The sequence below is a fragment of the Panthera tigris genome, chromosome B2, assembly GCF_018350195.1.
Source record: "Panthera tigris isolate Pti1 chromosome B2, P.tigris_Pti1_mat1.1, whole genome shotgun sequence".
Lineage (NCBI taxonomy): Eukaryota > Metazoa > Chordata > Mammalia > Carnivora > Felidae > Panthera > Panthera tigris.
Window position 1 is genome coordinate 119,635,735 of NC_056664.1, and position 26,713 is coordinate 119,662,447.

General features: G+C 37.9%; 1 protein-coding gene across 9 annotated transcripts in view; it reads left to right on the plus strand.

The window, feature by feature from the left end:
* The window catches only part of EYA4 (EYA transcriptional coactivator and phosphatase 4), a 275,586-nt gene that overhangs the window by 123,277 nt on the left and 125,596 nt on the right, over positions 1-26,713 (plus strand). For all 9 annotated transcript variants that reach the window (XM_042987169.1, XM_042987168.1, XM_042987172.1 and 6 more), the window contains exon 3: positions 22,458-22,507. In XM_042987169.1, coding sequence (XP_042843103.1) covers positions 22,458-22,507 — 50 coding nt within the window. The remainder of the gene's footprint in view (positions 1-22,457; positions 22,508-26,713) is intronic.

Sequence of the window (26,713 nt, forward strand, 5' to 3'; positions counted from 1 at the left end):
ATGCAACCCATTGTGTGTGCGGATGTCATATCACCCTGTAGAAATTGGAACTCAGGAACTGTCACAAGAAAATGCTGATATTCTGGCTTCCCCTATTGCCGTGAGTAATCAAGTCCTTAAAATCTGACCTAGAAGTCTTGTATATTCTGTCTGCATCTGTGAAATTGTGACAGGCTAACTTATTAGCTTGTAAATAGAGTAAAACTCCAGATCCTTCATAATTTTTGGCAGTTTTAGTAATGATGTAGGGATACTGATAGAGACATGGCTTTATGAAAGAGAAAGGATAAGGACTTCATGGGCAATTAATAGGACTGGAAAGAAATCCATGGACATTATTAGTGAACACGTTGACCAGCTTATTTGGTCATCTGGGGAATAAACGGTTCTCTATTTTATTGCCAGTTAATGGTGATGAATTAGAGAGGTGGTTGTAATCCAAGTACCTGGAAGTGGGTTCAAAGTCAGCTGCCTGAAAGGTGCCCTGGTTGTCGCTAACCCTAGTCTAGGCATGGGGACTTACTCACCAATCTCAATGTGAGCTTCAGATTCACCCATTGTGACAAGTAGTACAGCGACCCATCCTCGTCTGGAGGAGGTTTTTGACCCTCTCCAGACAACGGTTAATAACTTCATAGGCGAAGCATGAAAGGAGGGAAATTCAAAGCCATATGGGCACTAGCAAAGCAAATGACTAGAACTTTGGTGGTTCACCTGAAAGAGGAAGGTATGGGGTGTATAAAACTTGTGCAAAATGGCAAGACCCGGTCCTTTTATGTCTCATCTCCCCTGTAGTCCGTCTTACGTCCATCAGGAAACAGTGAAAGGTCTTAGAGTTCTTGCAGTAGGTCTGGGCTGCTATAAGGGAACTTTGTCCCTCCTGGGGAGATTTCCCAAAAAGCTCCGGTGGAGAACCATCGATGAGGTATTGGCTAGTACTGGGACTTTTGCTGCCCTGGAGCTCTGATGAGGGTGACCTGTTGGAAAATGAGAAACTACCCCAAGAAATCTCGACACATCCCTGCAGTCATCCTTTTTTCATTCTTACGTCAAAATAGGGAGAGCACTTTAGAGAGGTTCTCACAATAATAAGGCAGTAAACGCCCTCGGTTAAAAGGGACTCTTTAAATAAAAACAATCTCTCCTATGCAAATCAAGTCTGAGCAGATGCCCTGGCCACAGCCAGAGTGGTTATGGCTGCTAAGTAGGGATTCCCCAAACTGACACGAATTCAGTGATAACACTCTTGCTACTCAATACAGAGCGTCGCACGAACTGAAAATATTAGATGTTCATTTGCTTGAGTCCTGAGCCTGCTGCCAGTCAAAACTGAAATTAAATGCATCTCATTTTACTGACATGGAGCTGTTCTTCTCTGTGCCCTGAGATCTCTCCCCACCCCTCTACCCCAATTTCGGCTTCTTTAATGAAAACAAAACAAAACAGTGATGAGGCTAAGTTTCGCCCTATCCTGGAGGACCAAAATTAATTACTTAACCCACCCAAATGTGGGTTAAAAAAAAACATGTAACGTGGGGGGGGCAGGGAACTCTGGGGAGAGGAGGAACTTAAACTTTTATAGCCATATTATATGCAGATGCCCAATGCACCAACCTACCCGTCCAGGGAAGTAAGGCATACCTGAATTCAGCTCATGTGGCTTGAGCAGGGTTTGCAGTGGGGGAAGGAAACTAATAGCCTTTGTTGGTGGGTCCCATGGGCCAGTTCAGTGTCTTCTTGTTGTGACACCCATTACTGAATTCTACATGATTATCCCGTGAATGCTTATAAAATCTAGAGGGGATTCTTCTGATCTCAAAGAGCTATCTGTGCGGAGGCACTAGTTCTTTGGGGACCCCACAACCCTAATGACCTCTTTTGAGCTTCATGTTCGCCTTGACTTGGCTGTTTGGAGCTTCTGCAAAAGGAAACAACCTCCATGGGGTGGTACCACATCCCAGAGGTGGGCACCGGGTACAGTTCTTTGGAGTTAGACGAGGCCTGCGGAGGCCTTGGAACTCTTCAGTCTGATAGTCACACTCGGGCGTATGTCAGTTCATACCCAGTGAGTAACAGGGTAGGAAAGGCCCAGCAAGTCTGGATTGTCACATGGCAATGGTATTATCAGGAATGAAGCCAGCCTGACACCAGCAACATCTTGACCTCACATGGAAAAGTGGCAGCTCTCCCTTTAGGGAAAACTTGATCTCCTGACTCACAGGAGGTTCCTTTAAATGCCTGGGCCCTGTTCACTGATGGATGGGCTAAACTGAAATAGAATTCAGTTAGGTTTGGGCTGCTGTGACTATTCAGGTTCATCGTCAGCTATGCAGAAAATGGCTATTGTCTCTGCTCGGTGTGCAGAATCCAAGGCAGTTCTTACAGTACTGGCCAATACTCCCCTTGATCAATCTTTTTTATGTATTTACTGTCTCTGGGAATGTTGCCAATGATGTATTTGTTTGCTTTGCCACTTGAAAAACTACCAACTGGCAGATTGAAACCATCCCTCTTAGGGGTCACAGGCTATAGAAATGGTTAAGCTGTCAGGGTCATTCATGAAGAGGTTTATGGTAAGGGCCTATTCTCTGATAAGAACCAACTGGAATCGAGCTGCTGGTTCCGTTCACACCCAGACTTTTGCCACTGCTGCCTAGATTCATTACTGTACCAGACAGGCAGTAGACCCACGGCCAAAGACTGCTCAGGAGGTAAAGCCCTCTGTGTTTCCACGCGGAGGTGACTGGCATGGAAAACTGTGACTCCTGCTAACAGTTGTCCTGTTTGTCTCAGTGAGGGAAGACACATTTTATAGTGGTTTACTCCTGCCGTTCCTAACAGATTGATTGCATTGGACCCCCTCTTGGGATGTCAGTGGTACCTCACTGCTGTTGACAGGTTTTCAGGTTATGGTTTTGCTGTTCTGTTCCAATCAGCCAACTATAGCTGCACCATTGTGGCCCTTGAAATTAATCTGTATAAGTCTGACAGTGGTGCCTGTTCTGTCACAGAAGCCAGGACCGATAGGAGGGTATTCAGTGGCCCTTCTCTGCGCCCTGTCATCCGCAAACATCTTATATTGTTGAACGCTGGAACAGCCTCCTTAAAATTAAGTCAAAAGATTTATAACTCTTCCTCTCTGACCTCCTCTGGTCCACATACATTATTAGTAAGACACTTTGGTTACTGAATCCACCCGGCTCCAGTTATGGATCGTCTCTTGATCACTTCCTGAGTTATGATGAGGATGGAAGGGGTGAGAGGTTATATCAAACTTTGTATTTTGAAGATTTGGGGTATCATCCTGATCATTCCTAGATGTGATGTCTTTCTTTTCCCTGATAGCAACCCCAGATCATCCTCTTTGGTACACGCTTTGGGTGGCAACCTGGTCAGAGGGGGAAGAGAGGATTCAAACTTAATCTGGTTCAGCCCCTTGAAATGTCCTGTTGGATTGAATCGTCCTAGCTCATCATGACACTGATCACTTGATTGAGTGAACTACTTGCTGATTCTCCATAGAGTGGACCTCTTGGGCCTCTGTAAGTTTTATAAAAGTGGCCTTGGCCCTCTTGCTCTTGACCTTTCTGGATGAAAGGTCTGTGTAAGTAGGGAATGATTAGAAAAAGGTGAAATTGGAACTACTTGAACATGACACATGATTTTATGGTGATAAGAGAAAGGCGGTGACTGAATCTGTGGATAGAAAACCTTAGACCTGGGAAGTACAGTGATTTAATAAACATCAGTGGTTTTGTTTGTCTTTCACAGCCATTCTTGGAACCTTCCTCTTGAAGGAAACTGCCCTAGTGTGGCTCCCCCACACTGTTAGAGACACCTTGCATTTAAGTGACTTTTGGCTCTGCTATCCCCTGGCAGATGGCTCTGACGTGATTTGAGCACCATTTCCCTTTACCTGACCAAGGAGTTTATCAACAACAGCGGAAGGTGGCCCAACTCCTCTACCCCATGAAAAAAACATATGAACACATTTAGATGTCTTCCCTATCATTTCCATAGCTATTGTTCACTACATGCAACAGATAAATGCCACGAATTAGTGGTATGGATAAACAGAGATTGAGATAACTAGCCCCCAAAACTAGACTCAGTTATTGAAGCTGAGCCAGGAATCTTTTTTATTTATTTATTTATTTTTAAGTTTATGTATTTACGTTGAGCACAGTGGGGGAGGAGCGGAGAGAAGGAGAGACAGAATCCCAAGCAGGCTCTGCACCATCAACATAGAGCCCCATGCAGGGCTTGAACCCACGAACCATGAGATCGTGACCTGAACTGAGATCAAGAGTCAGACGCTTAACTGACTGTGCCACCCAGGTGCCCCTCAACTGGGAATCTTATGGCCTACTAACTGACCTAGAAGTCACACTGGAGGCACCACCCACCTGTGTGTCCCCAGCTGATGGGGCCCCCAGTATTGGAAAAACCACTTTCTTTCTGGGGGCTTTGTATATATCTTAGAACTGTGCTTTGTTTAGAACTTTTATGTTAGGGATGTCATAAGAGACGTTCAAGTATTTAAGGACCATGGATTGGGGCGCCTGGGTGGCTCAGTCAGTTGAGCGGCCGACTTCGGCTCAGGTCACGATCTCGCGGTCTGTGAGTTTGAGCCCCGCGTCGGGCTCTGGGCTGACAGCTCAGAGCCTGGAGCCTGTTTCGGATTCTGTGTCTCCCTCTCTCTGACCCTCCCCTGTTCATGCTCTGTCTCTCTCTGTCTCAAAAATAAATAAACGTTAAAAAAAAAAATTAAAAAAAAAAAAGGACCATGGATCATATACCTGCCAAATGTGGAACTCTATCCAAAATAAAGCTACGCTTGGTCACTCAGAGAAGTTTGATGGAGGGGTAGCTGACTCATTATTCGTGTGTATCCTGTGGGCCATTATTATCTCTATCTTTAATTAGAAAACGTGGTATGAAATTTATTTCCTATTTTAGCTGAAGTAATGAGCACTGTCACCTTGATCCTGGTGGTATTCAGCCTAGTCTCCAGTCACTGGCCAGGGTTATTAAGGATATCGGATTTGCCCTCGAGTTCCTCTTGTCGGACTCATCGATGTCTGAATACAAGGTGGGAAGGTCAATACAGAAACTTAAGGATAAAGCCACTTGGCTCTCTAAAGGTTGACTTCAATGGTTTATGAAATTTGTTCAGCTGATTTGGTCTAACACTGTGGGGAACAGGGTTGAGGTTAGTTCTTCAGGCTGGTCTAATTCTGCTGCATAGGTGAATTTAGATACAGAGTTTGAGGAAAAGGGAGGACCCAGTGACTCCAGCTTTATTTATATGGAAAATTTTGGACAGTAAAGGTAGGATCGGCAGAGTAGTAATAGAGACTAGCAGTGGGCATATAAAAGTTTGATACGGCCGTGAGATCTTTATAGAGAGATATAAATTAGGAGAATGAGAGTTTGGAAGCCAGATGATGGATCTCAGGAGGTGATGAAAATTTGTGACTCTACAGCATACAGATGGCATTTAAGACCTGAAAATGCGTGAATGATTGTCTAGGGAGGAAGTACAGAATTTGAATGGTTTAGGGAAGGTCATGCGCTTTGCCAATAGCCCAACCTCCACTTGACTAGCTTCGCTCGAAACTACCCACTTGGCTCTTGAATATAGTGGAGGTTGACAGCCTTAACAGAAAAAGAAAGATTAATCAAATGGCAAATATAATTACTGCACTGATTATTATTTGGTATTTGTTCTATAATGGCATGGACATAATTTACTGTTTGTTTTAGAATAGACTCCTAGATATTGGATTCTGTATTCCAATGTAGATACCACATCAGTGACCTAGCTAAGGAGGTAGTTATAGTTTGTGGTGGCTGTTTAGTTTTGATTCCATATGGGCTTTTTCAAACCAGCAATTTGGGAATTTATCATACCTACAGACATTCTAAATTGTTTTTCTTTTCCCTCTCTATGATTTTTCAGTTGTTGTCAGAATTCTATGATTGCACTTTTGGTTTGGTTTTGTTTTTATTTTGTTTCCCCATGTTGGCTCTGTTTTATCCCTTGATTTTTAATATGTTTTCTTGGAACTTCTCATAAAGCTGTCTTATATTGAATTAGATATTAATGAAGAGAAATGTTATAAAAGGACCTGGAGATATTTTATAACTTTGGAGAGGGAGGTGTTTGATAGATTACTAGATGATGTGCAAAACATGATGCCATTGAGTGGGGAAGAAATAAAGAACAGGGAGCCCAGAAGCACCTGCCCTGGGCTAAGATTTTATGGAGAGCGAGTATTCACATTCCAAATGTGAAGAATGCACTCCATTAAGTGGCAGTCCCCAATCTATTTTCTAGATTTAAAAAAATTGGTGTGATTTCTGCCAAACCTAAGGGTTGTTATGACTGACTAATCTTAATCTCATTCTGCATATAACTTTGAAGGATATCCGTGCGTTAAATAGCAGCGCGGCAGGAGCACTGTGCAAGTCACTGTGGTAATGCATTGACTGTCAGTGGTTCCTGATAGTTTCACGTTTATCAGAACATGGGACAGGTCCTCACCGATTGCCCTTAAGTCACTGAAAGGTAGTCGTTGGAGATCGAAGCGCCATTTTCAATATTTTAAAATAAAAGGGAAACCAAATATTTACCCATGAGAAGGCTCTACCGGCTTTTAAAGATCTCTAGTTCCTTTGATTTGGGCTATTTTATTAATTCCTTTGTACCTACAGGGTATTTCATAATAATTGCATCGATTGACAGCTATCTGCTTGATTTTAACTGTGGGTAATGAAAACAATTATTAAACGAAGTATATTGGATAGATAAAGTCTCAGAAATAGGTGGTTCACATTGAAAAAATAGCTACTATACCATTGACACTCTGCGATGGAAATCTTTGCTTCACGGGAGGGGGAATAGATGCTTGGACAGATTGGTTTGTCTCTTTGTTCCAGTTCCCTGGTAGAGGTGCATTGGGGATGGAAGAGCATCTCAACAATCTCTGTTCATAAATGTTATTAAAAACCCATCAATGTAATCTCCCTCCTCAGTTTAAACAATGTAAAGTAATGGTATACCATTTGCTTTTATGATTCTAGGAACACTTTGATGCCTTAATGTAAGCTGAGATAAAGATTACATTTTTCATCAGAAAGATTGTAGCTATTTGTACTCTTTAAGCGTTGCAAGGGCGCCTGGGTGGCTCATTCCGTTTAAGCACCTGATTCTCCATCTCAGCTCAGGTCTTGATCTCTCAGGGTCGTGAGTTCAAGCCCTGCATAGGGCTCCACGCTGGGCACAGAGCCTACTTAAAAAAAAAAAAAAAAAAAAAGGAGTTGTAACTACAAATGACATTTTTTTTCATATTTGTAGTTCCCTTATTTATAAAGTTTTCATCCCAAGTTGCTAATTGAACCCTTTCTCACTGCCCCCTATCGAGCCAGCCTTCTTTAATTCACGAAGAACTTATTTTGTCCTTCTTAGGGCTTTAGCCGTGGTTCATTGGGGCTCTCTTGTAACAAGAACAGGCACAGATTTTGCTTCAATGAATGTTTCTTGGGCTATTCAGACTTCAGAAAATATCGAATGACTACGGTCCCTTAAGAGAGTTAAGAGAGCGGTCATTTCAGAAGCATATTCCGTGGAGATTAAAAACTCAAATTTATGCCACAATACTCAAGAAGCTCTAAACTACTTAAGCACTGGCTGCGAAGATGACATTACTTTCACTGATCCAGCCGTACTGGGAACAAAGAACTGAATCTGTCAAAACGGGGCCTCTAAAATAAGTACTCAGCACATTTTATTTATTTGTTGTAATTTTTGTAATGTTTGTTTATTTTTGAGAGAGAGACAGACAGACAGAGCATGAGTGGGTCAGGGGCAGAGAGCGAGGGACACGGAATCCAAAACAGGCTCCAAGCTGTCGGCACAGAGCCCGACGCGGGGCTCGAACCCACGAACCGTGAGATCATGCCCTGAGCTGAAGTCGGACGCTGGACCGACTGAGCCACCCAGGGGCCCCTAATCAGCGCCTTTTATGAACTCTAATAGGCCCAGTCAGCTCTGTGTCAAGTAAATACTGTAGTGGCATCAAAACCTGGGCGGAACCAGTGCTGCAGGTGGATTGCTTATGCTTCTCCAGTTTCTCAGCCACTGCAGCGAGAGCAGCCAGCACCGTGGGAAGACAGCGCCGTCCTCAGTTCCTGAGGGCACTGGGGTTTCCGCACTGCTGCCCAAACCTGAAGTAGGTAATGGCTTTTCACTCAATTCCTCCCTTGAAAACGAAAATGACTGCAAGAAATACTGGCCCTACGAACCACTCAGATTGAGCTGCTTATTCGTCGGCTGTCGGTCTCTATCTTGAGCCCTTTGCCTCAGTGTATCATTTCGAGCCCCGCTGTAAAGATGGAGAAAAATGGGAGAAATCATCCCAGAATTATGTAGATAAATTGGAGGCGGTAATTCCCATAATGCCTGTAAATGCCAAATTGAAATATTGTAGGAGGAACTTACCAAATGAGCTTAGTCTTTCGAGATCGGCGAGATACATTTTTAAAGGGTGAAGGGATGAAAGTTTCATAACATTGTTTTCTTTAAAGAAAACAATTCTTTTTTTTTTTTAATTACAAAGGGAGCTTCAGTGCCAGAGAATGGACTTAATTGCATTATCTTTATCTCTTGAATTTAGCTGTCTTTTCATTTTATTAGAACTTAACATATCTCTTCCTTTTAAACATAAACGGCTTTATTTTAGAAGACATTTTACATAAAATGATAACCTCTGTGTGAATATTTATAACTGTGATCAGCCCTTCCCATACCTTACATAAAAATACATAAAAAATGAATTACATAAAAATACCTGTAATTATTTTCCCACTTTGTCAGCATACTTGAGTGTAAGGGAAGAAGAAAATGTTGTACTTCCTGAAGAAATGTAATAATGAAAGTAAAAATTTACAGGACTTCTTCCTCATCTAAAAAAACCAAAAACCAAAAAACAAAAACCCAAAAATGAACAAACCGAAAATGTTGGGTTTGGGACATTGAGTACCAGTCTTCATTTAATCCTTATTTTAATGAGTACCAGTGCTTAACTTGTCATGAGGCATTTCTTCTCCTGAAATACTTTGCTTTAAAAGAAATTAAAGTAAAATTTGCTTTTAGAAAACTTAGTGCAGGGATTTAACTTTTCGAGTAGCTATACCAGTGGGCTCTGAATGGTCACAAGGATTGTAGCTTGGCGGCCTGGGAGTCAGAATCAATACTGTACTTCTCATCTGTGCCCACTGAGAGACAGGCACTGTCCATGGGGGTGACCTGTGGTGGTACGTCATCTTACCATAAACAGAAGGGCGTGGAGAGCCATCGGCTGGAGCCAGGAGTGTTTACTCACCAGGTGTCCTCCTAGTTACCCTGAATAACTGCACTGCCTCTGGAGCCAGAAGGGTTCATTCCAGAGCAAGGTGTTTTTAAGGCTACCTGGATGTTGGTTAGAGACTGTAAGCCTTTCAGAGTATTGTGTAATCATCGAACCGGGTTTCATTCTACCCACACTGGAGAGTGGAATTTACTGGCTGTTGAACTTCACACACACACACACACACACACACACACACACACACACACACACTCACACACACACACACACCTTACTTCCAAGTAAAACTGGATTTAGTTTCAGGTTTGGGGACTTTAAATGAGGTAAGTTGTATTTAGCTTTTGATTGAAACATTATAACTGCTATAATATTATGTGGTAAGCCATCCGTGTAAGTATAGGCAGTTCTATCTCAGAGAAAGATGTTAATTACAGTAATTTGGATTTTTCTCAGTTTTAGCACAAGGATGATAGAAGAAATATACATAAAATTGAGCAAGCAGATCAATATAGAGAAAATCCCTAATCTGTACATGCTGAAACTTTTAAATATGTTTTATTTTTACTACTTGAAACTTAATTACATTTTGTTAATGCTGGGAGAAATGCAGGCGAAGCAGTAATTGATAATTAATAGATGAGATTTCATGAGAAAACGTTACTAGTTGACTTTGAGGAGTTTCCCTTATAGGGGCATGCTGTAGGATTTTTAAAAAAATTAACACCATCTATTTAGATGAACGGCCATTTTTTTCCGGATAATTATTTTTGTTTTGAAATTGTATGCTGAATTTGGATTTTTCATTAGATTTCAGATGTAGTCATGTCGACGATACGGGTTTTTGTATTTTTTAAGAGAGCAAATATTTTTCTGTATGGGATTTTGTTTTCTGCTTTTTTCCCTAAAACACTACTAGTAAAATCAGGTTTAATTTTAACTTCTTTAAAAAAAAATCTTAAGTTTCTAGTTGGTTTTACCTTCATTTGGATGTGCAGCTGAGGAGATACTTTGATTTAGAACCTTGATGTGGAAGCATTTGGTGTGCTTTGGTTTAGATTCTTTACATATATTTTTGTGTCTTGGAATCTCATGAAGAAAGAGCGTGAATTGCCGTGTCTGCTGCATCAAGGGGCTAAAATGTGGGTGAATTGTCACCATCCTTCCGAAATCTAAAAGAATTCTTTCACTCAAGACCACCAAGGAAAGCCTTGCTCTGTTAGTCCTGTTTTATTATTCTTGTGAGAAAAACACAATTCAGGAGGAGAAAATGTCCTCCAAGTGTCTGTGGCCCCTGATTTACTGCCAGAGTTAGATTGTTTAGGGAACCTGTTTGAAGAAAGAGAGAATGAATTATCACAGCCAATAAGTTTTCCAGTTTGGTTTCCAGGGTCTACTGAGCATCAGTCCACGCTATCCGGTTTCCTCCTTCTTTTCTTGATTGCAGTTACTATTTTCTGAAACCCCGTCTAATTGAACAATGATGTTATCCTACCTTAGTTTGCTTTTTGAGTGTTCGTTTTTCACCAAAATTTTCTACACTACTAAACTATCACTTACCAAAATGGCGACAGAAACAGATACCAATAATCTATAATGCTTTGTGTTATAACTTCTCAGGGAGAGGGAGGGAAGGAAGGAGAGAGGGAGGGCAGGAGGGAGGGAGAGAGAGCAAAAGGACAACAGAGAGAAAAGGCAATTTAAAAAATCTCTACTTTGATTTTTCTCTCTCTTCCTCTTAAGTCCTTTATAAAATTACTGTTGTTAAAATTTTGAAAATTACACGATCTGACTTTTCAAGCTCACAGCCACCCGCAGAAGGAAGGTGGTTGTGTGTGTCCAGGGCAGACTTACATTTTGCTTTGGGGAAATGGTGCAAGCCAATTTTGAAGGTAATACAGCTGTTGAAGAAATACAAAAGCCAGATGACTTCATAAGTGTGTATTGAGGAAACCAGGATAAATTGTCCTTAGAACCTGCTCTCACAGAGCCATTTTAATTGAGGTCAAAGAGGAAAAAATCGTAAGTACATTTCAATTATTTATTAGGTTTACCTAGAATGAGACCTTCACTACAGATAGCCCTAATCTATAATTCCTTTCCTCTTTAACCCTTGAGTTTAACCACGGTGTGGTTCCATTTTACTTTGAGACCATAGATTGTTCTCCATTCCTTATGATACATTAATATTTAGGACCACAGAAGTTGTGAAGTTACCTGACTAAATTTCACTTCCATCTAAGGCATGAACTTCTACATTTAAAAAAGACTTACAATAAATTGCTTAGTTTTTATTTGAAATTACACAGTTAATGAGAATATTTCTTATCACATATTTGTACGTGTGAAATATGTTTCACACGAAACTGTTTTGTCTCATGCTCTTAGCCTGCAAGTAATTAAAATGTACATTTAATTCGATAGAAAATCCACTCAGACAGAAATCACATAATTTGTGTTTTTCAGTGTGGAAATTATGTTACAGTCTGTGTTTTATGAATTCTGCTAAGGAGGAATTTCATTTTAAGATTAAAACTTAAGGAAAGGTGATTTATAAGCTTTTTGTAAAAATGGTTATACAAGATGGCTTTAATAGAAAACTACTTTCAATTTCAAAACTGAAAAACGTTGCCAAAATGTTGTAAAAAATATATGATTAAAATGAATCATGCCACACAGTATATTTTTTTTATTAGTGTATATAGTTTAAATAAAAAATAAAAAGCTTGATGCCAACCAACATACCAAGATTTTCTCTTTATAAAAAACGTTTCATTTTGTGGGAGATCAAGAATTTAAAATTTACACAATTTGAAAATAGAACTCTTTATCAATATACTGTGCAAGAAGTGTATTTACACCATACGTGCACTAATCTTCAAATTAATTTACAGATATATGCTGTTCAATTTAAAATTGCCTTTAACATTTTATTGCATATGTTCTATCTATTAATTTGTTTTTAAAGTTAAAGGTTGCATCAATTTTCTTTAAGTTATTATGATACCTTTGGGCATATTAGGAAAGTATGTACTAACTTAAAATATCTTTTAGAGTTTATACATTTCAAACTAAGATTTTAACAGAAGCTTTTACTAAAATGATTGCCTATCTATTCTACAATTATATATCAATAAACTGGATTATCTCTATGTTAGTTATCATTCAAGTCGAAAAGGTTAGCTATCAGCTATACCTAACGGGCAGATGATGTTAGGTGCACTAGAGTGTGTTACACAATGATTGATATTTATGCTGCAAAACAAATGATAGCTAATCTATGCCTGTGGCCAAATTCTTTTGAAGTTTCATGGCTAAGATGAGCTGAATTTGTTAAGTGGTAAAGGGCTGTGTTGTCTAGGGGCCTGACGTGCTTGGCAGGTCATGATAAATGGGGAAGTGTTTCTTAACCTTGTGGCCAAAACATTCCAATATCTAAGAAAAGGGTGGGGGGTGGGGAATGACCGCAGAAAGATGTAGAAGACATTGCCAAAAACATTAGCAAGACTTCTCCATCTAGGGAAATAGGGTGAATTCTAAGATTATTTTTAAAGCATTATTTGTGTGAATTCATAAATCTTGAACAGAGGGAAATCTAAAGCTAAGATTTTTATATTTAGTATCAGTAAAATTGTTCTCTCCTGGCTTATTGAGAAAATGTACCATAGAGTCAGCAATTTGAATTCGATTGCAGCGGCTTCTACCAAATTAACGTTATGCTCGTTGATTACTAGTTCTTGGTTTGGAATTGATAATTCTACTTTGCCTTTTTGTTGTTTTATCTGCCTTGTGACACCCATGACTGCAAAGAAACATGTAAACAAAATGTATAGAGGAGACCAAGATTGATCTATGGGTAAATATCTCTTAGATGTTTATAATCAACGTTTGTAAGACAAAAAATTTCCTTTTAAGACTCATCTATCATATTTAGGCAAAGTATCATCGTTGAACAATCAATCTAGTCTTGTTTCCAAACCTGGAGGGGAAAAACTTTCATATGTACTGTAACCTGATATGTTAAGGCATCTTATGGTTCCTTTTGTGGCATTTTAAGTACTTTGTTACCTTTGATATAGTCCCTATTGGGTAATAATCAAAAAACATACCTTTAGAAGGAGTTTGAAATTTTCCTGGGTATTTCATACAGTGTATGTAGAGTTTATGGCAGGTGACAAAGGACTATGGCATAATTAAGGAGAAAATGTGCTTCCAAACTCTAAAAGCATATGAGGTTTGACATTTGATTTAATACTTCTATGTTGTACATATATAATTATGCTTTGTTTCCCTGAGTCATTGTTACTAAGTTGCTTTTTAAATCTATCCAACCTTGCAATGAACTCTCAAATAATGTGAATACTATTGTGACAGTTGTAGTTGATGAAGAGTTATAGCCCATAAGATTTTTTTACTTTTAAATATAATTCCTCCCCAGTGGGTGATTTTGTATAACCTCCCTCCCCCAAACCTGGGTCCCGGAAGGCCCCCTGCTTTCAAGGCCAGAAATCAAGTGAAATCTTGCCCATGACAGTCCAATACTAGAGGGGTAAAATAATTTCTACTTCAGGTTTTTGGTTGTGGATTTTTACTTCTTAACCTTCTAACCCTCCTATTCTTAGTGTATGTGTTTATTTTGTTTACTGTTGCAGTCAAAAATGGAATATTCAATTGTTTCTTTGTACTTTATCTATGTATAGCATTTAAAGAAAGGAGATGGCAGTTTTTCTTTGAACTGAGGTGGATATAGACTTCCAGTTTTGTAGTAGACTTCACTCACTTTTGTAATAAATAAATAGCGTGGTCTTTGGGGAAATGATAGTTGGTGTTACAGGGGAGAACTTGGGGAAGCAATGATAAAGAGGTTGAAAAGGGATTTACTAAGAAAAGGGAAGAGTAAAGAAACTTCCCTAACTCCATGAAAAGGATTTCAGAAATCTGTGAATTTTAGAGCAGCCAAGTTTTTGTTTCTCAGAAAGAATGACACTTTATAAAAAGTAGATTTAGGTTATTTCATAATTAGATTTTTATAAAATCTATCTCCAAGTCATTAATGTTTTGGCCACTATTTGGCAAAATGGCATTTCATTTCATTTCATTTCATTTCATTTCAAAATCTCTCAATTTGTATGGGCATATAAAAACAGGTATATTTTTGGGGCGCCTGGGTGGCTCAGTCGGTTAGGTGGCCGACTTTGGCTCAGGTCATGATCTCACGGTCCGTGAGTTCGAGCCCCGCGTCGGGCTCTGTGCTGACGGCTCAGAGCCTGGAGCCTGTTTCGGATTCTGTGTCTCCCTCTCTCTGACCCTCCCCCATTCATGCTCTGTCTCTCTCTGTCTCAAAAATAAATAAACGTTAAAAAAAAAATTAAAAAAAAAACCAGGTATATTTTTTAAAAACTCTATGTGACAACTTTGTGTTCCAAAGTTTTTTTTTATACTTTAAGTTGTTAGAAGTCAAAAAAGGAATTGTAACCTGTATTAAAAATGTAGAATAAGTCCGGTTGAAGAATGTGAAGACATTTTAGTTGAAACTGATTTAGATAATGTCTAAGTTTGTATCTGTATGGGACTATTAGAATAGCAATTCTATGCTTATCTTCTCAACATAAATTACATTTACTCTGCAGCACAAATAATCATAGATTATCTCATTAAAGTGTACATCCCATGCTAAGTTCTAGAGTGGTATTAACTTGTAAATATTATATTTACAAAGTGAACATATATTCTGTTTGACTATTCCAAGTAAATAAATATTAGAATAATTTTTGGCAAAGCCTCCATAGTAAAAATTATATATTTTGTTGAATACTCCAACTATTATTATTTTGGCTCAATTTTTAAAAGTTAATTCATATACCTACTTTTCTGTTTTGTCAGTTTTGTTACTGTATGCATTCTGGAGTAAAATTTAAAAAAGGACAAATTTTAATTCATATTTATTTAATGCTCCTAACTTGAGAATAAGATGATCTGAAGAAACCCTTCAAACTCAATGTCAGCTGGTTCAACTAAATGAAAAAAATTAAACATTTTAAAAAGGGTCATCTAATTAAAACGTATTTAATGAAGGCGCCTGGGTGGCTCAGTTGGTTGGGCATCTGACTTCAGCTCAAGTCATGGTCTCGTAGTTCCTGAGTTCGAGCCCCACATCAGGCACTGTGCTAACAGGTCAGAGCCTGGGGCCTGCTTTGGATTCTGCGTCTCCCTCTCTCTCTGCCCCTCACCCGCTCACACTCTGTCTCTCCCTCTCTCAAAAATAAATAAACATTAAAAAATAAATAAAAATAAATAAAATGTGTTTAATGAAAACATAAGTTACATTCCCAGGATACAGCTGGAATAATTATAAGAAAATACTTTTTCACTCCATTATGTAATTTGGAATTCAGATATTCCAACTTCTAAGTATTAGAAAATAATGAAAAGTGACACATAACAGTTGATATTTCAGGAAGCTTCTTATTTTCACTAAGTCAGAATGTAAAGGAAGTGAGGTTAGATACCTATATTTCTTTATTAGGCAACTATTTACAACTTTATCCAATCCAGTCATAAAAAATACATTTTATAAAGTGTACAGACCCTCGGCATTGATACTTTACAGTACTTGTACAAATATTGTTTACTTATAAACAGAAGTCACTTTTGCATTTAGAGTATTTATATTTGAAATACGACCAAAGTTGGCAACCTGAATTTTTGTGGTTGACAATAATCCTGTGTCACTTTCTGTGTTCACAAAGAATTTCCATGCAATGATCTATAGTATAATTTGCATTTGGAAAACAAATTTTATTTTTCTGTCTTTTAATCCATTTTTTTCCTTAAACATACTGCATGTAAATCTAATTTACGTTATATTTCCTACACAGTTCAGTGAAGAAATAAAGATTGTCTTATATACCACCCATAAAAATATGCATAATGAGTTTCATTACATCAGCAAACTTTCATCTCTGAAATTTTCATCTTTGGATGAAATTATTGGAGTATAATTGCAGAACTGATCCTTTATTATCACTGTATAATATATCCTAAGACTTAACCATTAAAGTTCATTTCCAAACAAAATGAAGTTACAAAAGAGGTCTTTTGAAAATGTCATCATCCATTATTCCATGTTTTATTTTTTTTTATTATCTTTAATGTTTCAGGATTTATAAATAGCAAGATTAAGTAGAAAATAATTGTAATAATTGGTTCCAGCTGTTTAGAAGATGATGGATAGGATAAAAGAAACTTGTTCTTCTTTGCAATTTTTTTTTAAATGAGTTCATTCTGTTTCTCTTGAAAAGATTGTAACCTTCTCAAAGCACCTAGCGGCTAGAAAATGTTTAAAAATTTAAGGGGATTTTTATACTTGAATATGATAATCATGATGCAAATCATTCTATACATGATACATTCTACATATATTTTCCAGACGTTGGCAATATTGATTAATCTCTCAACAAATCCTACATTCTTTATAATTCATTTAAAAAGTACAATTTATGTTACTTATATACATACCGCCTTAAAAAACTTGAAGGATGAATGGTATTGTGAATTAGAACTACTTTTATGATTTTCTAACTAAGGTAATATTATTGACCAGTGTTCTCTATTCCTTTATTCTGCCTTATTTTCTCTTGGCACTTACCTCTGACATTATATTCTTTGTTTACTTGTTTACAGATGTACTGAATGTCTTCCCCATTAGAATGCATGATCACCAGGCAGGTTTTTGTTGGTCTGAGTCAGTTTTATTCAACAGAAATAGGGTGTAAGCTGTATATGTATTTTAAATTTTCTAGTAGCTGCATTCGAAAAATAAAAAGAAACAAGGGAAATTATTAACGTCTTATATCTCAAATATTTCATTTCTCAATATAAAAAATATTGAGATATTTTACATGTTTTTCTTGCTAACTCTTTGAAATCCTGTGTGCCTTTTATATTTACAGCACATCTTAGTTTAGACTAGGTTCCTTACAGGTTCTAAATAGCCACACATAGGGGTGCCTGGGTGGCTCACTCGGTGAAGCATCTGATTCTTGATTTCAGCTCAGGTCAGGACCCCCACGGGTTCATGAAATCAAGCCCCATGTCGCCTGCATAGGATTCTCTCTCTCCCCCTCTCTCTTCCCCCTTACCCCCGGTCACGTTTTCTGTCTCTCTTTCTCTCTCTCTGTCTCTCAAAATAAATAAACTTAAAAAAAAAAAAAAGCCACATGTGGCTAGTGGCTGCTCTGTTGGACTGCTCAGGTCTGGTTCATCTCCATGCCTACAGCGGTACCTACAATACCCAAGGCATTCAGGAAAGCTCTGTTGAATGAACAGATCCTGTTTATTTCAGACGAAAAACACCAACAAAAGCACAAAGGTTGTTTCTCACGGTAGCCCTTTTTTGGAGTGGGTGGGGTGTTGGTAACATGGCTAGATGCTAGAGGTATTTGGATAATTTCTTCAAAACTCCATTTCACTTCGCATATATGGACGTGAAATGTTACCAGTGCTTGGTGAAAACAGGTGACTTCAGTAGTCCAGTTTAAAAGATTCCTTCAACGGTTACCGTATTTCAGAGATAACTAGTAGGTTCTTTAAACATTTTTCCATGGGATGTTAGTTTCAACTCTTAGTTTTTAAAACACCTAATAAAAACAAGTGGCAAATCTGGCCTAGGAGAGAGAGAAAGGCTTGATGTATAGGCTTCAGTTCTAATTCCGTCCCTGTTAGTGCTAGCTGTGGGACATTGGACAGGTCGTTTAACCTCTTTGAGCCCTTCGTGTTCTCATTTGTGAACACTAATGATGTGCCCATCATACCTGTCTTCATAGATTAAATGAGATTACACATATACATAGTCCAGCATAGTGAGTAGGAAAAAAAAAATAATTGCTTAATAAACGGCAGCGATTATCATTATTATGAATTAGTAAAAATTGAACTTGTAAATAGCAAGATGTTTTGAACTTCATTTTAAACGTTTTAGGTTGTATATTTATGAATTTTAGGTTCTTAGCGTACTGATTAACATGCCTTCATATATCTGGATTTGAAGTTTACTACACAGCTTGCTTGCAGGTTAACCTTTCTGGTTCTCAGTATTATCCTCTATGAACTGGGGAAAAATAGTATCTAGCTAAGCGTTGTGCCTCATATATAATAAAAATTTAGAACTTTGAGCTATTATTCATTCATTCATTCTAAAAAGTTAGTGTTTTGATATTTTTATGTTAATTACATACTAAATAGTTATTTTCTTAAAACAAACTTGTAATTCTTTTTTCATTTCGCTTTGATTCTGCATGTACTTTCAATAATGTTAAGTAGGGTTAAAATTCACATTAGTGCAGCCTATTAAATGCATTTAACACTATTCATTTTTTTCTTCTTGGCATGTTTTTGCCCACCTCCTTGTGTGTCTTATGAAAACTAGGATTTGGATTTAAATAATGGGCATGAAATTCTGCCTCATTTCTTGGCCTCCTTGTTTCAACTTTGTTCAGAAACAAATTCAAAACTAGATTGGTGATCTTGGCGACAGAATATATTCTGTAAGGATATTCTTTCTCCAATAGCATACCTACTTTAGCAGCCACCATTTAATGAAGCGTTGTTGATCTCTCAGATGGGAGAGTGTGTTCATGTTTAGATAAAACTATCTCTTTTCCCCCCTAGTTCTGTGATCAAGACACAATAGACGTAAGTTTTTTAATGATTCATTTAACTTTTTTCTCTATGGGTTCAGAAATAACAGGGTTTTGAAGTATTTAACAAAAGTTACAAGTTAACATCTTTGTTGTTCTTTGGCATTATTAAAATGTCTTTTCAAGGACAGGTTAAAAGATCAGATCATGTTCTTCTTTATACTTTGCTTCAGTCAGTAACCGGATTCTGTCAATTCTGTCTCAGAAATATCTGCCAGAAACATCCTCTCAACTCTGTCCTCATGGCTCTTAATTTAGGTCTTCACCATCTCTCACCAATGGATTGAATGTGATCCACTTAGTAAGCCAGGATTTGGGGAGCGTGTGAGTCCATTTGAGCTGCCATAACAAAATATACCACAGACTGGGTAGTTTATAAACAACAGAAATTTATTTCTGTCCGTTTTGGATGCTGGAGGTCTAAGAACAAGGTACTAGCATGGTCATGTGGTGACAGCCTGCTTTTGTGGTTATTGTCAAATGGTGACAGCCTGCAAAGTGCTTTCCCACTTTGTCCACACATGGTGGAAAGGTTAGGGAGCTCTGTGGGGTCTCCTTCATGAGAGCATCAATCCCATTCATAAAGGCTCTACCCTGATGACCTAAGTACCTCCCAAAGGCCCCACTTCATCCCAGGGGGTTGGGATTTCAACATATGCATTCTGGGGTGGGGGGGGGGGGACACAAGCATTCAGACCATAACAGGGAGCGTCTGCTCAAGGCGAGGGATGTAGTGATGTGCAAGGTCAATGCCATCACTGTTTTCATAGAACTTAAACTTTCTCTCCTGTTGCATTAGTCTCTTTAGCCCTCACCTTGTCCCCCTTCCACACTATCTTCTACATCATCTCTAAAACGTATTCTTTTAGAAGTGTTCAATTCAAAGATTAAATTCTGAATTCTTTGCCGTATATAAGGTCTTTATAATAGGATGCCTCTGGCATATCCCATGGTGTTGAAATATCTTTCTCCAAACAGTCTTGGAAGACATTACCTTTTAGGACTCAGTTGAGAAGTCACTTCCGTTGTTACTGTCCCCATCTTCCTTTGGCTGGGGTAGATTGTTCTCTGAGCACCCGTAGCACTGCGTAGACCTTTCATACTGCAGTCCTAACACTGCATAGACATTTCACACAGCAGGATTCTAAGTATTAACTCTTCCCCCATTTGACCAGGAACAAATGAATGAAACCTGAAAAAAAAATCACTTTGTGGAATTTACAGCTGTAACAGTATGTATTGACAAAGACTGTCTGTATGTACTTCAGTCTTTCATCACATACGTATTAAGTGTTAGCTCTGAATCTGAGACTCAGTGGGTACTAGATAGTAAGTAATCAGTAGATGTGTTCCCTGCCGTTATAATTACCACTTTGAGGATAAATTTTAAAACGTCAGAACTGTATGGTTAATTATTTGGAGAACGCGGTCTTATAAAGCCATGGGTATTAAAAAAAATTCTTTGTTTATTAAACTACAGGAAGTCATCTGGTTCTGACTCTCAGGAGTGTATGTGTAGTTCGCTAGGATGGTCTGGAACTTCTTCAGCCAGGTGCAAAGTCCAGTCAGCATAGTCTTGAGGAAAATAACATTGACTTTGAGGGGATTTCTGCATACTCCCTGGACAACTCGTGTAGTTTCTGGTGAGGAATCATGGGAAGGAACCAGTGGGAAATAAAGGTTTTTTTGTTCTGGTGGCCTTCCCTTAAAAAAAAATTGTTTTGACAAGTTTTAGTGGACATAAGACTTTATGTGGGTTTCATAGTAAATTTTATATTTTAAGAAAAGTATTCCTTTTTTTAACTCTTCTTTAATTAATCTTGAAAGCATTTCTTTACCTCATGGTGCTGAGTTCCATGTCAAGAGCATAGAAAATGTTATATGCTAGGAAGGGAAGGATAATCTCTTTGCTCAACGGTTTTAGTTTCATATTGTGTAAATGTGTACGCAGGATGCAGAAGAGAGCGTGGTTAATCAAGCAAGAAAAAGAATTGATTTCCCAGATCATGAAAATGCCTTGGCTTAGCAATGAAAGCAAAAAACATGGGTCTTTGAAAGTGTGGGAGTTTTTTTATGTGTTTTTTTAAGATTAAAAAAATGTTTATTTATTTTGAGAGAAAAAGAGAGAGCAAGCAGGGGAGGGGCAGAGAGAGAGAGGGAGAGAGAGAATCCCAAGCAAGCTCGTGGGGAGCCTGACACGGCCTGGTCTCACGACACTGAGATCATAACCTGAGCCGGAACCAAGAGTCGGGCGCTTAACCGACTGAGCCACCCAGGCGCCCCTATGTATTTGTTTTTTGAGTATTCCGAGTCAGAGGAGGAAAGAATTACTTTATGAGCTGGAAAGACAATACTGTATCTTTAAAATTCAAAACTTACTCCCAAGCGTTGCCATTTGTATCACAGTTGACACACAGGGTATGTGCCCACCAGGGTATGTGCCCACCGTGTACTTTTAGTGGACTTACTTTTCACTTCCAAGCTATGTATTAGAATTTAAAACGTCTTGGATTTCGTAGGTGGCACAGATGGACTATCACAGTATAAACACCCAGAGTATGTAACGGTAGACTTGGAAATGTGTATTGTTCATGCTCTGTATTAACTAAGGAATTTTTGAAATAGCGTCTACTTTGCGTATAATATACCCTGAAGTCCATAGTAGTTAGATAAAATATCTGTGCTTGAAGTTAAATTATGAAAGACCATGGATTTTTGCTTTACCTTCTTTTAGAGAATGTAGCACCCACTGTTGTCCAGAAATGGGTAGCAAGTCCTGGAAGCAAAAGTCATTTTCGTTCTTTACCTTTTGTGGCCTAAAAACCGCAAAGTTGAAATATAGCCTGCAAAATATACTGCAAATATATGTGAGAAGTCTGTGAGCAATGCTGGAACTTAATTGATATGCTGAGAAATATAGAAAACATACAGCCACCGGATTGAGAAAATGAAAATTAATATGTGAATGTTTTAGCTAACACCATACTTTGCCCCAGAACCTGGTGTTTATTATTGTGCACTGTGGTAGGGGACAGAAGTGATATCAATTGGAAAAACATTTCTCAGTGAATTGAGAACAGTATGGCTTTCTTGTTCCTAAGTGGGAAACCTGGTTCTTTGGTTTCTTTGTTCCTAGTTAAGCTAGTCCCAAGCCATTTTGACTGAACATTTTACATACTTACGGAGTCCAGGGAAGTGCCGTTGGCAGCTGATCATGGGATAATAATGAACTACACTATTTAGCCCCGCATGCTGCCCTTGTAAAATGTGGAGATTATTTTATGGAGATCTCGGTGGGCAGGGCTGTATCCACTTTAACAAGTGTGCGAACCTGAGCGAGGAAGTTGTATTTTCACAGGAAAATAACTCGCGCTCTTTTCTTTTCTTACAGGTAAAGAAAACGTGCACAGAATCAGATGCTTCAGAACCTCAGAATTCCAGGTACTGTAAGATAGAAGTCAAGACTCCACTAAGGGAAATGGCAATTTTGGAGAACTAGTCAGATGTTATACTCCAGATACAACTGTGATTTGAAGCATTGAGGTCCAAAGAACTTTTCTTTATGCAAGCTACATTTCATATTGGCAAGGGTACCATTAATCGCAACATGAATAAGAAGGATTCTGATTGAAGTCACCTTTAAAGAACAATAGTAGAGACAGCTCTAGAAACACTGGAAAACACTGTCCCTTCACATTCATTATTTGAGTTCAGCTTCCTTTTTCTTTCTTATCTTTTCTTATAATGTATTTTCACATGTGAAATTCTTCCAGAGATTCCACAGCTTTAAAAAAATCTGTGTTTACCAGTAGAACTACAATTTTTTTTTTCAATAAAACATTGCTAGATTTTGAGAATGCTCTCAAATTGGAAAAATCAAAATCGACTTGGCACTCTCTTTTGGGTTATTTGGAGCCTGTAGAAATGATGCAACAAAGTGCTCAGACCATTGCCTACAGGAATTTAGCACCGTGTAATTGTCTGTGTGTTTGGTTCAGATACCCAACAGATGTTTTCAGGCCTACACGTGTTCACTTCAAATCCAGGCTTGAATTTTAAATGGAGAAAGAAAAGTATTGTAGGTACCACTACAATAATAAACATATCCAGAATACGATATTGATGATATAAACTAGCTTATTGTGTCAAGAAATTTGTATTTAATGGTGAGATGGGTCTCATTTATTTTGTCCTACTTGCTTCAATGCATGATGTAAGTAGTGATTTTATTGCTCTAATACAGCAGGACAGATCTAGGTAAAAAGTTAATGGCCACCGTATATCCTTTTTGGAGAACCAGTATATATTATGTACAGTACCTTTTCAGTTTGAGTTACACCACCTCTGTTTTATGCAGTGTGATATTCCTATAATTAATCCCTAGACCTATTATATTAAAATGGTTATAAACGGTCTTTTCTTCTGGACCATCAGGAGTACATAACAGGATAGAGGACTTTTTGACATGTGTTCTTTGGCATTTTGATCTTTGTCCTTTATAATTAGGGATCAAAATATAACCAAAGAGTTTTACCTTGTTGGAGCCTGAAGAAATGGATGAATCATTCCAGTTTTTCCTACAGAGCAGAGTAATTCCAGGGCTCATGGAGAGAGAGAAAGGCCCAAACTCAACTCCTTGTGAGCATTTCCTTTCTAGTCATTTTGCTGACCTTCCTGAGTGACCTACCTAGGGCTTGTTATTTAAGTAATTAGATAATTTTTGCAAAGCTGATCTTAAGGCTTAGTAGGAAAAAAACAATATCATCATCCTTCTTAATATTTCATATTAAAATGTTTTACCCATAAGTCCACTCAGGATTTTTGGACCTCGTGTTATGCTAAGATAAGTTTTAAATAAGCAGAAAGCCACCAAACTGATTTTCTTCACAATTGTTTTCAGTAACATAGAGGAAAAACAGAATTTGTAGCTCAGTGTATTTAAACCAGAATTAGATCATTCTTTTTTTTTTTTTTTTTAATCTGTCAAATCCTGGCTTATAAGGCCTTAAAAGTACAATATTGTTTTTAAGGTAAATAAGGGTTATTTTTAAAACACTATTTACATATATTATATTATTTTATAATATAATTATTATATTAGCATATAAAATATAATGTACAATATATATTAATTGAAAGCTATCTGTACTTCCTGGAAACAAGGAAGTGGTTGCCACAAATTAGCTGCTTCTAAAAAGTTTCCCAATTTGTAATATAAATAGGTAAAATTAGGCAAATCAGTATCTAATGACTCGAAAGCTTTTAACATGAAAATCAAACAAACAGTCCTTACTTACTAAAACACAAAATGGAAAGGACCTTCAAGATGACTGAGGATCATTTACTGGTTCAAGGTTGCCTACACATTTTGATCTTGACTGGTCTCCTCTCCTAACTTCTGGTGCAGGAGACAATTTCCACACCCTAGAAACGTCCGTAACATACAGACATGACTATTCTTGAATTCTGTATTTATTCATGGGTATGAGGTATTGGAGTACCAAAACTGGCACTTAGTTAATGCAGTGATGGAACACCAAGAGAATAAAAATATGTAAAATATTCTGTACAGGCTACAGTAACTGACTGAATAGTCAACAAATCTAAGAATGCCAAAAATAGTATTTATTATATACATGTACTGAAGTTCACTTTTTATCACCTATTAAAACCCACACACACACATACCAAAATGTCTTTATTACAGACACTAGGCAGTGTTGCTTTAGCAATATACATATATGACTACATTCTTTTGTGCTTATTAGGAACCACAAACCTTTCTGTATTCTCCTTCTGTCTCTCCCTCCCCTGTGTGTATGTGTGAGAGAGAGAAGGAGACAGAGAAACAGAGAGAGACCGAGAGAAAGGAGAGAGAGATTGATTGATGCAGATTGAGATTTAAAGCCTGGGGCTAGATAATTCTACTGTAAACAAATCTAAAGTAAAGAACTGAGCTCCAAATGAAATACTGCATCAGCATAAAATGCATGCAAGCTAGAGACCCGCTGCCTTATAAAGTGCTGCCTCACTTGGAACGTAAAGCTAATATAATTCATTTATTTAGCTAGCTTTATAGTGTGTTGGTTTTGGATATGAAAAGATTAGAATAAATGTAGATGGAAAGTGTTTTTACAGTAGGGAAGTAATTAAATTGGGTGTGGAGACTTTGTAAGGAAAATTCTTAGGGTGACATATGTGTATCAGCAAATTCTTTGTCTTGCTTGGCCTTAATTCCTCTTTTGGAAGGAAATGTTTGAGCTGCAGATGTGACTGGTAGATGGGGAAAAAGAGACTTTACCAACCTATGTAGGTAAGGTAAAAACATCTTAGAAATAACGTTATATGTATATATTAAAAGTCAGATATTAGGGACTGCATTTTCTAAGATTCATAAAGCGATATTGAATTTGATGTCGTATGGAAAGTCATATGATGTGCTTCATAGAAAAATGGACATTTCTTTTTTTTCCTTTTTTTTTTTTTTTTTGCTTTCCTCTGTGTTGCTAATCATGTAATAGTATCATTGGCTTTTGTTCCTAAAACTAATGTTAACCATAAAATGGATACCATTGAAAACAAAAATCTGTATTTTTCATATACTTTATCTAAACCTAAAATTGTCTGTTACTAGATAGACTATCCTAAAAAGTAAATTGAAATACCATTTTTATGTTGATTTTTCCCCCCTGTATGGGTGGTGAATTTATTTGTGTAGATTTATGCCTCATTTGAGTCTTCACTGAAAATACATGGATCTGATTTAATTGTGCGATAATCAATAACTTCTGGACAGGTGAAGTTGCTAGAAGTTTCTGTAAGTCTCGCGTATTTTTAACTTTTCTACTTTCAGTTCTTTCTCATAAGAGGTGAGGAAATCATTTATTTCATTCTTTAATTTTGTTCTTGGCAAATATCTCATATGCAAATATGCCTGTATGTTAAAATAGTCCCCGTGATACCTGAATGATTTCTTTGGTGACATTCTTTGGTGGAATTTGGTTTCCCTTTCCCTTTCTTCCTGTTTGGGTCACTAAAAATGAATGCAGCATTTTCACCAGGAAGAGACCAAGAATGTAGACAGGAAATAAAACTCAAATCCGGCAATTTTGTTTTCTACTTCTGCTATTAATTATGCAGTGAATGGAAATGAAGCATTTTAGTGAAATTGGCTGTGTGAATTTGACTTCTAGGAAAGTGACTTCTAGGAAACATATCCATTCTTTTCCTGTTACTGCTTCCTCTCATCCCGGCCACAGTATCTACCACCAGCAGATTATAGGAGGGAAACACAAGGGAGAGTAGTAAAATATGGACAGTGCTCATGGTGACTGTGAGCTAAGATGCTAGGTTTTCCATGTGAAGAATAAAATGAAAGGATTCAGTGGGTAATGGTGAGGGGTGGACTCTTCCCTCCTTCAAAGGTTGAGCAATTTGGTTTGCTGGGAAATTGGGTTTCCTGAAATCAGCAAAGCCTCCGTTGTGTGCTGTGACTTGCCCTAGTCTCTACTGACTTGACAATGATCACAGAAAGACAGAATGACTCTCAAGCTTTGAATGAAGCCCCGGAATGAATCTCAGCTTACTATCTAATATTTCATTGAGCCTCAGGAATTTGATCTATTCAGTGTCTATGTAGAAAATCTT